This window comes from Astyanax mexicanus, chromosome 19 (genome assembly GCF_023375975.1).
Source record: "Astyanax mexicanus isolate ESR-SI-001 chromosome 19, AstMex3_surface, whole genome shotgun sequence".
NCBI lineage: Eukaryota > Metazoa > Chordata > Actinopteri > Characiformes > Acestrorhamphidae > Astyanax > Astyanax mexicanus.
The window spans coordinates 17,189,815-17,209,158 of record NC_064426.1 but is presented as its reverse complement, the minus strand read 5'-3'; the positions used below and the strand labels follow the sequence as shown (position 1 = coordinate 17,209,158).

General features: G+C 38.3%; 1 protein-coding gene across 1 annotated transcript in view; it reads right to left on the bottom strand.

Moving 5' to 3' along the window:
- Positions 1-19,059, bottom strand: part of cacng2a (calcium channel, voltage-dependent, gamma subunit 2a) — a 119,937-nt gene extending 100,878 nt beyond the window's left edge. Inside the window, exon 1 of the mRNA XM_022672063.2 lies at positions 16,946-19,059. Within this exon, the coding sequence (XP_022527784.1) occupies positions 16,946-17,156 (211 nt within the window). The 5' untranslated portion in view covers positions 17,157-19,059. The remainder of the gene's footprint in view (positions 1-16,945) is intronic.
- Positions 19,060-19,344: the final 285 nt, after the last annotated feature.

The following is a 19,344-nucleotide window of genomic DNA, read 5'->3' as shown; positions in this document are numbered from 1 at the left end:
CTGTTATATACTATTTATACTGTCATTCCATCTCAATCACCATCAATATTGCACTATTGTCTTCCGTCTTACGTATGTTTATTGTGTCTTGTTGTATTATACATACAGTGTCTCCCATTCTTTTATATTATATATCTATTTTTTTTACTTATATTTATATATCTATTTCTCCCCCACCACTACTGCACCTTGTTTTTGTCTCATGTATGTCTATTTGTGTCCCTGCTGTATTGTACACATAGTGTCTCCCATTCTCTTTTATTATATCTATTATCTGTACTTGCTGTAAAATTGGGAAGGAGAGTAACGTAATTTCAATTCTCTGTATGTCCTGTACATATGCAGTATTGACAATAAAACTGCTTGACTTGACTTGACTGATTTAACAAATTTACTAATTTACTAACCAGGTGTTGATAATATGACAAGTACAAATAACTCTATTAAACTCAGATGAGGAGAGATTAGAGGTTGTTTTAAAGAAAACGGTGCTGTAAAGGTCTTCTTTTTGTAAATTTCCTGTTTGTATTTATTGTTTTTTTTAGTGTTTTACTGAGCTAATAAACACTTACTTAACAGATAAGAAGCTTTTTCTTTACTGAAATTCCCACTGGTTCTTAAAACATTTGCACAGTACTGTATATATATATATATATATATATATATATATATATATATATATATATATATATATATATATATATCAAATTGCAAAAACACCCTAAAATATCGTGATATTAATATAGGGCCATATTGCCCACCCTAAATGTATTATTATAAGGGGTGTCCACAAACATTTGGGCATATGTTGTGTACGAGGTTTATTAAAGAGTGGGTGGGCTCATGCACAGAGATGGGTCTGAATTATGGGATGCTCTGCTGAGTGCAGGTGTTTCCCTTCTTTGATGGTTTGGGAGCGCTCGAGGGAAAGATTACAGTAACTCTCTCGCTCGCCCACCCGCGCGCTGTAAATCTATTCCACCTCCAGCGTCTGAGCTGACCTCCGAGATTTACAGCCGTTCTGCCTGCGAGTGTGTGTGTGTGTGTGTGTGTGCGGCTCTCAGAGGCTCCAGCAGAGCCGATCAGCCGCATTTTACACAACACACATCCTCAGTACTCACCACTTAACTCTAAAGAACAGAACCTCCATCACACACGTTCATATCACTCTCTTAAAACATGGTTTCTTAAACGTTTCTGGGCTTGGTCTTATGATTCTGAGCTTCTTCAAGGAATTAAAATCCTTAGGAAGAATGCTTTGTTGTATTATTATTTGTAACAGCCAAGAACCATGACAGGAAACGTCATGGTCTAAAATGGTTCTTCTCTAGGGGTGGGACAAAATATCGATATCACGATATATTGTATAGTTTTCGTTTGAGATGCTTCATCAATATGTGGCATCAAATATTAATCAATTACTAAAATTGAGGCCTTTAAACTCCTCAAGACTCGCCTCTCCAATTAGACATACCAAAGTTCCTTCTTCATTACTCCACATGGATGCGCTAATCCAATAAATAGGGTAAACCTGTTTTTTAAAATCTGTGAAACTGACACTAATAAACACATACATCCTGGTATTTGATTATTTATGAGTATTTTATCCTCTTCGGTATTACTGTGAAGTATCCTAGAGAATTATCTTGTGATATCATCGTATCATGAGATGCCCTGAGATTCCCACCCTTATTCTTCATCAAACCAAATATGGTCATTCTACAAAATCATTCACCAATTTTATCAAATGATGTTTTAAATTATGCATCCTCTGAAATGTTATTTAAAAAATCAGCATTGGACGGCTGTTGTCTATTTGGAACAACAGATACAGCAGTGAAGATATACGACACAGATCAACAATTAAAAGGAACAATCATAACACATTTTGAGAAGATTTTTAAATTAGGGAAAATTAAGAAAAATGCTGGATGGGCTCATCGCTATGTTGGAATTTTTGATGTACTTGATTCTAGAGTGTGATGAGGTCTCATGACACAAGATCTTGGAAAATCAAACTGCATGATATTTCTCACCAGGGGTTAAATGTGTCTCGCAAGACTTATGAACAGGTAACCAAAACAAATGTTTGATCACTTTGGCCGGCAAACAGCAGCACTCTTCTGCTCGAGTGGGCCACACACACACACACACACACACACACTGCAGAGCGACATGGAATCACAGACACATGCGGAGGCAGTGTGTAGAGATTCTGTCATAGGTTGCCAGGTCTGTATAGAACATTCAAAGAGGATTGCCAGTTGAATACAGAACCTTCACTAGAGGGGGATTATATGTGTAAGGTCTGAAGACATTTATGTGAGATCATACAGGAGAGACATTCTTGGGTTTATGGTCAATTAATGATTACTTACTCATGAACTACTGCATGAATTCATGCCATTTCATGTCCCCTTATTGTAAAGTGTTACAACATCATTAACTTATGCTTAATGATGAAGTTATGCTTAAAGCTACACTAGGTAGGATTGAGATTTTGTGCTCGTGGGTTCCCCCTACAGTTGTAGAGTGTAATAAATGTTTCAGGCGGATTAGTTTCTATTTCTTGTTTTCTTGCTTTCACAGACATATTCTCTTTCCAGCTGCCAGAGTGTCTGTATGTTACTTTAAGTAATGCTGAATTGTGTTTTTTCTATGAGGTGTGGGCTGACCCTTTGGTTTTTACCTCGATTTCACATGAAGACCTGCATGAACATCATTAATAACTTATGCCAGTAAATTACATTTGTACCTTAATTACTACATGAACTAATACATTAACACATTTATGAGACATGCTTACCTTATGTATTTTCATGATGACTCATGATGTATTATGTGCATGAATTAATGATTACTTACTCATGAAATACTGCATGAATTCATGCCATTTCATGTACACTTATTGTAAAGTGTAACCAATCATAGTAAAAATGTATTGACATTCATTGCAAAAGGACTACTTACACTATATTTAAATAATCACCTGTAGTTTAGCATTTTGTGTGTTGCAGTCAAATAAGACTACATAATAAGAATACATAATTTATTTTCTTTTGTTCATTTATTTTTTGTTATGGGGCGAGTAACAAAAGTAACGCAATAGTTACTTTTACTGGTAACTAGTTACTTTTATAGTGGAGTAACTCCATTAGTAACTCAGTTACTTTTTTGGAGAAGTAACTAGTAACTATAACTAATTACTTTTTCAAAGTAACGTGCCCAACACTGAGCAACATTGGTATAACTGGGGCTCAAACCTGTGATCTCCTGAACCACTCAGAAGCCCTGCAAACTGCTGGTGTGTTTTTTTATGAATCTGGCTCAAGATGAGAAGGATCAGTTGAGTGTAAAAGGCAGCTCTGCTGGACCAGTTGAAGGTAAAGTGAAAGAGGACAGGGAGCAGAAAGATGAATGGACACAATCAGAAGACCATTATAAAGCCAGGCACAGAACCGGACACTGTAGAGAAACACCATCCATACAGTACATTCACCAGAAACACCAGCGGACGTGACATTACTCAACAGGAAAGATAGTAAAACGTCTGGATCTGCTGGCTGTCCAAAAGTTTGTGGACACCCTTCTAATAAATGCATTCAGCTACTTTAACTTGCACACACTGCTAACACAGATACAGCTCTAGAAAAAAATAAGAGACCACTTAAAATGAGTTTCTTTGATTTACCAAATTAAAAGAAAATCTCGAATATAATCAAGAGGAAGAAGGATGATCACAAGCCAACAAACCAAACTGAACTGCTAGAATTTTTGCCCTAGGAGTTAAGGCATAAAGTTATCCAAAAGCAGTGTGTAAGACTGATGGAGGAGAACATGCCAAGATGCATAAAAACTGTGATTAAAAAAAAAAAAAAGATTTATTCCACCAAATATTGATTTCTGAACTCTTAAAACTTTATGAATATAAACTTGTTATTTTCTCTGCATTATCTGAGGACTGAAAGCTCTGCATTTTATTTTTGTTATTTTAGCAATTTCTCATTTTCTGTAAATAAATGCTCTAAATGACAATATTTTATTTGGAATTTGGAAGCAATTATGTCCGTAGTTTATAAAATAAAACAACAATGTTCATTTTACTCAAACATAAACCTATAAATAGCAAAATCAGAGAAACAGATTCAGAAATTGAGACGAGTGTATTAGCGTATTTACTACTGTATATGTCATAAAAACAAGCTGTCCTTATGTTTTCAAATGAAAACAGTCTGAAACAGTATTCAAAGATTAATACATTGTATACCATATATTGTACATGGTAATACGGCCATATTTTTTGAAACTATAAAAAATTCCTATTGTGATAATAGTTGTCGTCTGTATTGAAAGCAGTGTATTTTGCATTTGTTTTGCTAATTTATTTATATTATATGCATGCACCAAATATTGTGATTTTTTCTTTTTGTTACATTTATTTTACTTTACATTAATACTTTTGTTATATTATGCTAGCTTCAGCTCCATGCGCCTCCATCACTGTACTAATAATGATAGACATATATACATAGTTTCCGCATAGCGTAGCAGCCAGCACCAGGAAGTCTATGTATGTATATGTCTTTCATTATCAGTACAGTGATGGCGGCACACGGAGCTGAAAGCCTGCCCTATGGGATGTAAACAGTGTTTTTTAATAAGCTTCTTGTGCACTTTTTAAGTTATTAATGCCTCGTTTTAAATGTCAGGGCTCTCCGGATTCTACCAATGAAGTGTGGAGCTACTTTGAGCTGCTCTGTATCGTTTCTGTGTTTTTGTTTACTGTTCCTACATGCTTCCATCTCCCAGTGTGCTCCCCTGTACTTTTTTTTACATTCACATGTTCTCTCCTCTGGTCTCATTTGTAACTCCGCCCCCCTCCTTACCTGCCCAGGTGTATGTAGTTTCGTGTTTAGGTTTCGCGTGTATTTATAGTCCTGGTGTTTCTCTGTCGGTCTTTGAACTAACCTCTGTTGTTTTGTCTATCCCGCGTTTGCTTTCCTTGTCTCACTAGTTTATTACCCTTGTTTAGCACTTGTTTATTTCCTTGTTTAATTCTTTTTTATTTTCTTATTTATCCTCACCGTTTCTTCTACTCGTCTCCCATTTGTTTTAGTTTGTTTCTTTGTTTGTTTATTTGTTTATTTTATAATAAATCCTCCTTACCTTCATTTACGGCCGCCTCCACGTCTCCACGATTTTTCGGGGCAAAATATGCCCCATATCACCCAGTCTGAAGGGTGTTTGGATAAACTGTTAAAATTGCTGTTTCTCAGAACACTGTGGGAGAACGGAGGTGTGCTTTTCATCAAAGATAAGTACTTTTTATTATGTTTTACTACATAAAAAGTCTATTTTACACTGGAGTTCTCCTTTAAGTCTGTCAGAATTAAGCTGTGGAGCAGTGGAGAACTGTGTTCTCAGGATTGATGGTGCTTTAATGTTTTTTTTTGTTTGTTTTTTTAATAATTTGGGGATAAGGTGCTGTGATCATCCAACAATATCCTGACCTAATTATAGCTATTAACACTAAATTCAATCCAATCCTCACAGCAATGCTCCAAAATCTATTAGAAATCCCTTCCTAAACAGTAGAGACAGTTGATGAGCAGGTGTCCCAATACTTTTGTCCATATATGGTACCGGTATATCAAATATACAAAGCACTGCAGTGCTGAATGTTATCAATACTCAGCCCAGCACAGTTTGGAGAGGGACTGGAGCGCTCTGGGTAATAACGTTGGTCACAGGGTGTAAATTTGGGCCTGATGGCTAAAGGCGGACAGGTGCCGCGTTCCTGATGAACTGAAATCATCTGTGAATCTGAGCTCGTAGGCAGCAGAGCCTGTGGCCTGGTTTAATAATGCTGCGCTGCACACAGAGCCCACACTACATTAGAATATGGGATTTGAGAGCAGTGTGACGGCTTTGATCATTTGCACGCATGTACTGAAGCGTTACAGCCCAACACCTTCTCTTCAAGCTGCTGATGAGAGGGAATAGTATTCACAAGCAGTATTCACAAGCAGCTTCCTCCATCATCTTCCTCAGTGTAAGCAGAAAGGGGTTTAAATGGAGCTGAAAAACGGTTCTTTAATGGGGGGTAGTTTGGCTTTTTGAAGATCCCTGTAACCTGGTAAAGAACATTTAACATATATCAATTAGGGCTGGACAATATATTATTTCAGTATTGTTATCTGCTTGATTAACAAATTATAAATAACCCAATAGAAAATCTTTGGAGAGAGAGCTGAAACTCAGTGTTGCCCGGTGACAGACCTGAAACCTGAAAGATCTGGAGCAGATCTGTATGGAGGTGTAAGAAAACTTGGTCAAGAACGGCAAGAAACCTCTAAACTTTGTAATTGCAAACAATGGTTTCTGAATCAAATAGTAAGTTCTGTTTTTCAATTGTATCAAATACTTATTTAATGTAATTACATTATTTTTGATTCTGTCTCTCACAGTTGAAGTGTACCTGTGATAAAAAACACTGACCTCTCCGTTCTTTGTAGTTGGGAAAACTTGCAAAAGAAATATTTTCCCCAATGTATATCGCTCCCTAATATATGTCCAGATGTTTGTGGACAACCCTTCTAATAATAAATGCATTCAAATGCTTTAAGTTGTTCTCATTGATCCAAAAATCAAAATTAAATAGTAGCGACAGTCACTCCCAAAAAATAAATGAACAAAAGAAAATAAATTATGTAATTACTCCCAATACTTTTGACCATATAGTGTACTTAGTGGAAATGTGGTAAGTGGACAAACACATATTTAAGATGCATATTTTGAAGAGGTTAGGATTCTAGAGGATCACTACTCCACCACTGTTCCCAAGAACACAGCTTAATGCAAATGCCAGGTTTGGGCTAGCGGGGTATAAAGTTCATGTTTATTTGCGCAAGAGATTCCATTTCTATTGGAAATATTTTTCTACAGGGACTTAACTTATATGGTTGCAATGTAAACTAGCTGCATTCATGTAATAGAAGGGGTTTCTGCATTTTTGGAGATATCATGTACTGTATCTCTCTATCTGTCTATTTATAAGTTTCAAACCCATCTCTCTCTCTCTGCATCTTCACAGCAGAACTCAGTGCCGACTGGTTTCGAGTGAGTCTGACCCCGGGCTGGAACTACAGAGCTGTTTGTGTGATGCTCGGCTCATCAAGGCCTGACAGCCGTCATGATTCAGAAATTACACAAACCACTGTTTACTACAGAACATATGGGCTACTGATTCAAATCAAGAGGCAAGCGACAGAAACACAAACAAACACACTCAAACGAGTGAGGAAGAAGAGCAGAGAGATACTGGTTTCAAGGAAATGTTGATTGGTCAATAGATAAGGCCTGGAAATCAGCAAAACGTATTACATAAATCACAGAAAATGAAATGTCCATGCTATCCTTTCTGCCAGTTACCTTGTGCTTCCACTTACTAACTGATTAAGAGTTACAGGGCTGAACAGTTCTGAGCATTAAGGCTTTTTCACATGGACACAGTTTGGCGTGGGACACTTACAAACTGTGCTTTTTTAGCACAGCTGGCAACAGAACCATCAGGCCCATTGCAACAAGGCAAGCAAACCAATCAATTGGTTTCGAATTGGATGCAACAACAAACTGTGTAATTGATCCTTAAAATTCTGTGACGACTAATGCAGGAAAGTACTAGAAAGCACCAATTAGTTGCTGACAGTAGTCAACCAGGTTCATGCCAACCAGTAGCCAACCAGGTTCATGGGCGGGGCACATTTGCTAATAAAAATCAAAGTCCACCCTATAATGACTTAGAACAACATTTGTGGAATTACATTTAATCACAAATAAACAAAATATTATATTTTTTAAATTATTTTCACTTTACAAACTAAACATGTTACTTCACATTACATTTTCTGTTGTTAGAAAAAATGATGCGTCCAATGTGTGAATTATACACTTATATAACAAAAACGTATCAGTATCGTCTAATATTTAAAATAATATAACATCAGGTTATTGCAGTATGTTGTCATTGTTGCAAAAAGAAAAAAGCTGGCGCGAACTCCCCAACGCCCAATGAGGTGAAAGCTCGGGTCAGTGAAGCTGCTGCTGACAGCAGGACATTTCTGAACAGGCATCTAAAACTCAAGCCTAAACTGAGTGGGAACACATAACAACCTGAGCCAGTTGCTAACAATAAACACAGCACACAAAACGTGCTTTCACAAAAAAATCTGCTTTTTCTGCGTTATCATTTTTGGGGGGAACCAATCCACTTATTTCTGACATTCTGATACCCCCCCCCCCCCCCCCCCAGTTTCTACATCAAAGGAAAAAGGTACTGTAACTGGGCTCACCGGTCTGCACAGCCTTAACCTTAACCTGCAGTGGAAAAGCAGCCAAACTGTACATCAACAGATGGGCTAGAGTCCCTTGAACTGAACTCCAGCGCACTGATCTCTGAGCTAGCTTTAGCGTAAGCTCGACATTGCTGCCAATAGATGCTACTGCCACAACACCAGGGCAGGAGATAAAAGGCCTAGAGCATTTTGTCCTTTGATTTCAGGGTCATTAGACAGACGACGAGCAAACCCTGAGCAGATGCTGATGCCGGGCTCACAGATGCGGCCAAAGTCACCCATCATACGTAGCTCGACAGAGACATGAGCGGTCAGGTCCGAGGGGAGCTGCGGCGCAGTGGAGTCAGTGAAGTGAGTGGCAATAATGACATGCAGAAGTTACAACATCTTACACTGGGGTGTAACACTGTGTCATTTGATCTGTATCTGTATCTATCTGAAGCTACAGATAAACGTGTCTGTGTCTGTATTCAGGACTAGACCGGAACTTAACCCTTGTGTGGTGTTCGGGTCTGTGGGACCTGTTGTCATTTTTCATCAAATGATACTAAAAAAATATTTTTTCTAACTGAAACTCATTGGAATTGGCTCATTTTTTGTGAAAAACATATATCAAAACACATTTTCGATAAACACACACTGTACACCCCCCCCACCCACACACACATTTATATTACATACAGTATGTTTGGCCAAGGTCTAATAAACATTGCTTCATTTGTAAATTTGAAACTAAACAAATTTTCTACTCATATCTTGAGTTTAATTTATTTTCTTTTACATTTTATTAAAAAACTAATAAAAAAAGAGTAGCACTTTTTGAAAGAAATGTAACATAAGAAAGGTAAAGGGCAAATATTAACCATGTAAGCTGTTTATATTGCTTGCAATTTAGGTGAAGCGAGCATGTGTAAAGCATTTTAATGTAAAATTGCTTCATTTTGCTGAATTAAATACAAGTAACAAAGTAAACGAGTAACAAAAATATGAACACACAAGGGTTAATAGGAATTAATTCTGCCTGAATGATTAACGAGCAATTATGAGCCATGATTGAAACCTGGTAAAGAGGGTTTATGCATACAAAATTCTTAAGGCTGCCATGGTTCTACACTGCATGGCTTAACCTGTGCTGTTTCAGTGAAATGGTTATGAAGTAAGCCGACATATGAGAGATTTGGAGAGAAGGAAAAGAGCACTGTCTACCTGCACAGGTCAGATAAATGAGGATGTGGATGGAGAGGGTTCAATGGAAGCATGTGGAAGAGTAAACAAAATTTTTTGATGTTTTCCGCTAGGGGTGTGCGATATGGCTCTAAAATAATATCACGATATTTCAGGGTATTTTTGCAATAACGATATACTTGGCGATATAGGAAAACAGAAAAATAATTAATTAATTTCAGGAATATAGCATAATAGTATAACAGCATAATCATAATGTGGCAACATAAATAATATAGCATAAAATAATATATATATATATAATGCAGCAAAAAATATTGCAGAATATTTAGTGTGTGCATATAAACTGCAAACTAAAACAATTATACAATAAATACACCTAAAGCTTCACAGTAAATAATAGACTACTTTTAAGACAGAACATCTCTATTATCACGATATGGATTTTTAATATCACAATATTTCTGTGTCACGATATATTGTATGTGATATAATATTGCCCACCCCTATTGTCCGCTTGGTGTTTCAATGAGATCTTTGGGGAGAAAGTGCCTATTACATACCTTGTAGCAGTCAATGATGGTGAATTTCCCATTATGACTTCATGACATAACTGTCCACTTTACTCTGAGTTCATCGTCAGAAAACTAGTGACAGAGAATGACTGACAATCAGCGAACAGATACAGAAATAAACTCTATTAAACAACAGTGAGCAATGCTACAAAAGTGAACGCTGCAACGCAAGTTCTGCCAGGAGACTCTCGAATGCATGTCATTCATGTCTCAACCAATCACCAGCTTCTACCTGTCTTAATAAGACAAACCTTTATACACCTTCTCTGCTTTCAGTCACTGTTTTGTCTCCCCACCAACTCCAGGTTGGTCCCACCAGTTGCCCAAGGGCTGGCACCCACCCTCTGCCTTCTAAGCCATGTAGACTCTAGTCTGCACTAATTCGAAGTAAAAGTATCATTCAGTATTTATAAGGCCTTTATGTGGTGACGTCTTGTCCGTGCTGACTTTGCGGTACAAAACGGATCTTTTACATTTCTTCACATATTTCCATTGTAGCTGAACAGAGAATTGTGGATATCCTGAAAAGGATACTTCAATTAGACATACAGCTCTGGAAAAAAAAATTATTAGACCACTTCAAAATAACCAGTTTCTTTGATTCTGCTATTTATAGGTATATGTTTGAGTTACAAAGTTACAAATAAAAATAAAAATCAAATAATGCAAAGAAGACAAGTTAATATTCATTTATAAACAATGCTAATGATTTAAGAGTTTAGAAATCTATATTTGGTGTAGTTACCCTGATCAAACAAAGCTGAACTGCTTGAAGTTTAGTGCCAGGAGTGAAATAAGGTCACCCAAAAGCAGTGTGAAAGACTTGTGGAGAGCATGCTGACATGTATGAAATCTGTAAATAAAAATCTGGGTAATTCTACCAACTGATTCGAAACTCTTCCTTAAATAAAATTTTAGTATTGTTGTTGTTTCTAAATTAATGTGAACTTGTTTTCTTTGCATTATTTTAGGTCTGAAAGCTCTGCATCTTTTTTTGTTAATTTGACCATTGCTCATTTTCTGCAAAAAATGCTCTAAATGACAATATTTTTATTTGGAATTTGGGCGAAATGTTGTCAACAATAAAACAACAATGTTAATTTTAGACAAACGTATACCTATAGATAGTTAAATCAGAGAAACTGATTATTTTGAAGTGGTCTAATATTTTTTTTTCCCTCCAAAACTGTAAATTACAGCATTCTGCAGCCTAGGCTTTGCAATATTTCTATAAACCCAACCTTTAAAAATGTTCAAGGCATAAACCAACCTTCTGGTGTTGACCTGTGACCTGTGATTTGGTCAAGCGCAGCAAAGCTACCACATGCATGAGATACATGTGACTGTAATTTGCTGTATTGCTGAGAGAAACAAAGACACAGAGAGACAGAAAGACAAAGAGAGAGAGAGGAAATAGAACATCTGCAAAGTCAGTGAGAGTATAAGAACTATACTCAAGTAAAGCAGGATGCAGGATGAAGCAATATAGACAGCCAGTAGAGTCTCTGTGCTTCTCGTTGGGTGTAACAAATACGAAGGTGAGATCTAAGGCCCTGATATGTCTCACAAGGTCACATCACAGGGTCAATATCGGTCACTGGGGCATGACAGGAACCTGACTGAGACCATAAAACATCACAACAAGAAACCCTTTTAAGCTTTTAAACCAGAAATGGCCTTTTTGATTTGACTAACCAGAAAGAGGCCCTGTCTTGTTTAAGCTTATGTATTGTTAGATTAGGGTTTTTTTATCAAGGTATTTTCACGATAACGAAAAACTGAATTTAAAAAAATCTTTCAAGACTACACTGCTGCAACAAAATGAAAATTACATTTAATTATTGCATATGATATGGCACACCCATAACTAAGATATATATATATATATATAAAAAAAAAGAATTTTATCCGATTTTTAACAGAGGTCAATGATCCAGAATGTCATGATGCTAATATAACGCACTCCAAATATCTCTACATATCCAGGATTAAAGTAAAATAAATGCTACTGGACAGATATAATCTGTCTCTAGTAGATATATAATACAAAATGAGAACAGTGTGAATTTTTCTTTTGCTAAAAACACACTAATAATAAGGGGTGGCTGATGTGGCACAATATTTCAGGGTATTATATCGTTCACAATATTAAAAGATGTTGGCAATATTATTGTGTATGATACGATAAGGCATAGCCCAATTGTTAGTAATAAAAGTAATAGAACTGTCTCTATTCACTATAAGATAGTTTTTATTGATTTTCTTTTAAGTAAACATGAATAAAAGGAAAAAAGGAAGATTTTTTTTTACTATAAAGAAAATATTAGTAGTACTTGAGATCTTATGAGACATTTCTAGACTGCGCTCCAGTGTATTTGTTCATTTCCATCACCAGCTCACCTAATGTAACACCATTAAATATAGATTTACCAAACCAGGTGTATGATAAAGTAATAATAACTGTAAATAATACTAGAATACTAGAAGAGCGTTTCATTAACATTTTGACAGGGGCTATATCTTTGCTCCCTTCTATTCTTTATTGTTTTTGTATTGTTATATTCTTGTTCTTTTCCTTTTTTCTGTTTGTTTTTACTGTTTTTTACTGTGTTTTTACTGTCAGGTGGGCGATATAGGCTCGGGTCAAGCACCACTAGAAGTTATTATTTAATGGCTTGTATTAGTTGTTATTGCCACTAATTAAGGGGCTGGTGGAGTGCGTAAAGAATACAGTTGATCATAATGAAAATAATGAGAGGAAAAAAATAATCAGAAGAAATGGTTTACAGTCACTTTACAGAGAGGGTACATTTATTAACACTACTAATGTCAAAATGTCTCACCTTATTATTAATTGACACTAGTTAAGACCTTATTATTCATTATATGTTTTTAACTCATTTCTCAATTAATTATTACTTACAACTTCCTTAAGCATTAACAATTTGTAATGTTTAATAATGTCTTTTTGTTAATTATTTGACCATGTTTTTTACTGTCGTGAGAACTATTAATTAATGTAGCCTTATTTTTAAAGTGTTTAAAAAAATGCAAACTCTTTAATTGTGTGCAAAAACGCAAGCCTAATACATCGCAACACAATTCCCTCGTTTTATTGTATTTAATTTGGTCTATTTTGACCTTTGCTCCACTAGAAACACAACCGTTTGCTTCACAGAACCACCTACGCTTTTATGTGGCACTTAATGTGGCTGAGTACATTTATTTAAAAAATGTGTGTTAAAAACACTAAACACAAAAAATAATCTTTTACCAAACATCCAAACTCTGTTCAATACACCTGTATAAAACTGCACAACTGATGCACTGGTGCGAGTGATTAAACTAGGTCTTTAATGATGGATATTTTTATGTCCTTGATATAAAGATACTATAGTAGCATACCTTAAAGAGCAGTGAGCTTTTAATTATTGAGAAACTTCAGACTTTGGGAAGGGAATATATATTTTTAAATTTATATTAATGGGATCTTCTTGCTACTAAAAGCATAATTGAAAAAACAATATTGTGAATAACAACTATTATTCAGTTTATGTCTATACATTGGATGATAATGTAATTATTGTGACGATTAATTATTGTGACGATTAATTATAGTGACGGGCCAACCATTAATCATGACAGCCAGGATGAGGTGTATAAACTAACGCTGCAGTATTTGAAATCTGTGCACACAGTGTCATCAATGACGTAGACAAGATATCACTATCTAGGCCTAAACATCTCTACCATTAACATCAATAAGACAATACACACTGGTGAACCTATCCCCTTATTTTTTAACACATGCATAGCAGACACTGGTAGGGAACTGCTGCTGTCCATGGTGCTGAAAGTTGATACGCTCTATAAATTATACAGGACTTTATACTACATGCTTATTACTTTTTACATCCACTCACCGGCCACTTTATTAGAAACACCTACCTTGTACTACCACTCACTGCCCACTTTATTAGAATCCCCTACAATTTACTTCTACTACAGGTGTACAGTTACAGACTCCAGCTTCATCTGTTGCTGCACCCTCTTCGACTTCATTCATTGCTGGTCAGTTTAGACAAATCTCAGCACAAAAGAGACACTAATATAGTGATGTTCATAAAAGTTATGTCTATGCTAGATAGGAAAAAAATAGGTCCACCACCAAAATCAATTTAAAGTTAACCAATTTAAACATCCACCAGCATCCAAAAGCATCTATATAATCAAAAACTGACCACTGACAGAGATCTAGACAAGGGGGTTCCAATCCCTAGTGGTGGTTTCTCAGCCTTCACTTAGGTGGAACGTAGGCTAGATGGGTCAAGTACCATCTAAATGCCATGTACAGTGTCCAACCCAAATGGGGCCCATGTTTAACCCCCACTGACCACTGGTATCCATATCATCACTCTCCAGTAAAAAACATGTACTCTAAGGGCTCCAGGTGGTCCAGCGGACTATGCTGCCACTATGATCAGAAGATTGCTGGTCCGAATCCCAGTCATGCAGTTTGCCATCAGCTGCCGGAGCCTCGAGAGAGCACAGTTGGCCATGCTCTCTCTGGGTAGGTGGTGTTGATCAGCACAAGGCGTCTGTGAGCTGATGTATCGGAACCGAGTTCAATGCTACATCAGCAGTAGTTCGGAAAAAAGAGGTGGTGGCTGACTTCACATGTTTCGGAGGAGGCATGAGCTGATCCTCACCAACCTGGTGTTGGGGCATTGCTAGTGATAGGGGGAGTACAGGTGAGTTGGTGGGATTGTAGCATAGCTAAATTGGAGAGAAAAGCAGGATAAAAAAAATAAAAACATGTACTCTATCTAAAAAAACTTTTTACCTTTTACATTTTTACACATTGTAAGGGACAGTTAGTGTGTTCAAATTATGTAGTGAACTAAAACTAAACAATAATGGAGGACAGTAACGATATGTGGGGCCAACATGTAACCTGTGGACAAAATGTTCTTGTTCCCAGTTGGAACAAGATACCCATAAAGGCCTCATATGGGCTGGACCTGGTGTGTTAGAATCAGGATAACCATTATCCATAATGTCCAAGAGACCAGGATTGGGAAGCAGTGTTTTAAAGCCCCCAGATAACATGTCCATATGAGCCAGTATGTGTAACAGGTTTTGTCCATGGGCTCCACGTTCCGTAATGAGTCAGTGATACTACCAGGAGCAGTTAAACATGGCCTCATCTGGGTTGTACATTGCATCAACATACAGGCATAGATGGGACCAATTTGGGATTAGTGTGGGCTGTAATAATGGAGTTCATTTGCAAAGCTAAGGTGTATACCAAGCCCTAGTAAAACCTAATTAGCCATTTAGAGCCATTTAGAGGCAAGTAACAAAGTACAAATACTTGGTTATGTTGCTTAAGTAGGAATTTTGGTTATCTATACTTTACCCGGGTAATTATTTTTCAGTCTTTCAATGTTTTACTTCTACTTCTTACATTTTAACCCAATTATTTGTACTTTCTACTCTTTACATTCTGACTTTTAAGCACTACTGGCTCTTCTGGCACTGCCTAAGCTTTTGTTTTTTTTTTGTTTTTCTTGAAGGCATTTTTTCCCTTACATTACTTTGACTTTAACTACTTTATGTACTTTAAGTAGTTTTGAAACCAGTACTTTCTCGAGTATGATTCTTGAGTTGATACTTCAACTTCTACAGGAGTATTGTTAAACTCTATATATACAATCTATACTTCTACCTGAGAATTAAATGAATGTAAATACTGTTTGCCACATTTGAACCCACCTGTATGCGAATCCACCCATGTGAGAACCCACCCATGTGAGCCCAATATTCGCATGTTGGCTAAGGGTGCCAAAACACACCAAACAAAAGACATTTATCTGTACAGATGTGTACAGATGTGCTTAAAGTCCAGCCTCCCACCTCATTACTTTACATTACATTACATTTGGCGGAAGCTTTTGTCAAAAGCGACTTACAGTAATGGTGTGCAATTAGCGATAGAAGACCTAGAAATTCAAGGTAACATTTAACCCTCCTGTTATGTTCTGGGTCAAATTGACCCGTTTTAAAGTTTGAAGATTCAGAAAAAATTGTTTTTCCAGTATGAAATTACTTCTGCTTGCTTTAATTAGTGTAATCAACATGTAATATTAAAATAGTTCATCTCACCTATTTGCAACCACCCCCTGCAAAAACTAAATCTAAAACAAAATTATATGTTGGTCTTTCAAAAGTAATAAAGTAGGTAAACATTAAAAAAAGTTTGAACATGTATTTTTTAGAGGTAAGGAACACATATGATAGCAATAGGTAATTAGCAATTGAGTTAGTAATGACACATTCACACTGCTTCTTAGGAATTTTTTGGGATTCAGACATATTTTGGATAATTAAACAAACAGGAAAACAATTGCTGTTTCTGAAAAATGAACATAACAACAGGGTTAAGACAGGGCATAAAGGAGGCCAAAAAAGGGAAATAGTGGGGTGGAGGAGGAAATGAGGGGGAGAAGGAAATGAGGTTAGATAGAGGTAGTTAGGCTACTTTCTCAATGGGGGAATGGTGATGGGTAAAGTTGGGTGAAGCTGGGGTTTAGTCTATCTGCTGGATGGATGGATGGATGGATGGATGTAGAGGAGTCACTCACTCCTTCACTCACTCCTTCACTTATTCAACTCATTCATTCACAGCTGACGCGGTAACACGTGCGCACGTGTTGAGACCGGAGCACCACCATAAACGTCATCACAGGGGGATATTAAAGGGCTTTGAGAAAAAGATGGGTATAGAGAGAGATAGAGACAGACAAGAAGGATCGGTAGTCTCTCTCCTACCTTCCAGGCAGCACGTCCTCCACAGGCCAGAGTGTGTCATGACTTCCTCGTTCTTCTTGCTGGTCTCGTTCTCGTTGGTGCTCTTGATCTTGCAGACTCCGCGCGAGTAGAGCCAGTAGTCCGTGCCCACGGCGATGGTCATGAGGCTGAAGGCGGCGAAGGCGCCCACCGTGGTCAGCAGCATCTGAACGCCGCGGTCAAACACGCCCATGTTCCCGCATTGCACGAAGGGGGGACCCCCTTTCCTCTTGACGTACAGGAAATAAATATTGGAGATTTTGCGCGACCACGCCGAGCCCAGGAAGAAGCGGGAGAGCGCCAGGCGCGAGGAGGGAGAGGAGGAGGAGGAAGAGGAGGAGGAGGAAGAGGAAGAGGAGAAGGGGGGAGGAGGAAGAGGAGGCGGTGGGAGCCTTATGGTTGCGTTTGGGTGAAAGACAGATGAGGGGAGAAAAATCTAACCGAGCCTCTGACCGGCTGGGGGGCTTTCTTCTGCCTTCTCACCTTCCCTTCTTTCTTCTCTGTTCTTCTTCTTATATAGTTATAATGCTTATTTAGCTATAGTGATTTCCTTCCTTTCTTCCTTCCTTCCGTCTCTCGGCTATTACTATTATTATTATAAATAAACAGTAAGTAGTGTGTCTATATCTATGTGTTAATTTTCTGCACCAGGCTGCACGTCCTTATATAAGCACGAATGCTCCCAAAATAAAAGCTACATAAAACCTGCAGCTGCAGAACATCTGTCTATCTTTATATTTATATAGATGGATATAAACCGAGCTCCTGAGATCGTGGCTTTAGTACGTACGGTACGTGCACACCACCAGGACGACCACCCCAAGTGTGCCCCAATTTATAGGCTCTCACCAAATTCAGATCTCATATACATATATTATACACATATCACCAAAAGCTCAAATTGGGAGCATTATGAAAACTGACTGAAAAACAGAAAGACGGACAGGGAGATAGAGAGAAAGACCACCAAGCTAAGAAGAAGCTAAAGAAGAGAATCAGAGTTCTTGTAGATCTAGAGATGTAGAGATCAGATAGACAGATCAGATAGATAGACGGACCCCCAGCCTTAAAAAGAAGGTTGAATGAAGCAAGCAGGAGCCTGCAGAAAACTAAAACTGAGAGAAGCAAAACAAAAGATAGATATATAAGACGTAGATCAATAATAGATCAATGAATCAATGTGTCAATGACTAAAATGAATCAAATGAATCAATGGATGGGTGGCTGTATTTGAGACTAGTTTAAGATATTTTGAGATTTCCTTTCAGTCCCAAAGCCTGCACCTCCTCAAAAAACGAAAAAGATCGAGCACCCCAGAATATTCCAGTATTGATAAATAGCGTAACAGTACGCTGCTGTTACATCAGTGTCCCAAAATCAAATACTGATTCAGAGAATCAGAGCAAACTCGAAGAAGAAGAAGAAGAAGAAGAAGCGTTAGATAAGAGGTAGAGCCAGAGAGCTAGAACCGAGCAGAACCAGGAGCTTCGAGCGAAGCTAAACGCAAAAAACGCAAACGTTCAGTTCTCCTTTTTCCTAAAATTCTGGTCCCCAGATTCCATAGGTGTCTCCTAGCTGTTGGGAAATGTCCTCCAGGAGTGGGGAGGATGGGGGGGCGTGGAGCGTCCGGGAAGCATGCAGCCCACCGATCCCACCATCAGGGGCTGGGGGAGAATGCGGACGCGGCTCCGAGGCTGGAGGACAGTCCCGCTGCCTGCGCTGCTCCCGCCGCTGCCTCTCCTCCTGCTCCTCGGCGTTCCTCCGAAGCGAGCTGTCGACACCGGGGCGCGCGCCGGCCGCGGAGCCCCTGCGCCATGAACCGGGGGGCTGGAGCTGGAAGAGGATGAGGAGGATGAAGGAGATGATGATGAGGAGAAGAAGGAGGAGGAGGAATCAGAGGAACTGTAGCAGCAGTAGCAGCAGCGTTGGGTGAGGGGTGGTGGAGGTGGGGGGCGCTGCTGGAGAGGAGGGCAGCAGCAGGAGGAGGAGGAGTGATGGGTGCTCTTGCCCCATGCAGCTGGACTGATCCCGGCCGCGGATGGAGAAGCTGGTTCTAGCTGGGGCTCGCGCTGCTCCTCGAGTGCAAAGCAAGTGTGCAAAGGGGCGATGGCGCACCGATCCGCCTCCCAGCGCTGCTGCTCTAACAGAGAGGAGGGAGGGGGGGGGAGAGGCAGGAGGAGGAGGAGAAGGGAAGGGGGGGTGAGAAAGCGATAGAAGAAAGAGAGAGAGAGAGCATGCCTGCAAAAACGTCACGTGCGGATATGCGTAATAATCTTGAACAGTTCCAAAGCAATTATAGCAATTATATGCTATATACACTGTATGGACGAAAGTGTTGGGATATGGGCTTATGCATTTTTTCTTCAAAATAATGTGTCCTC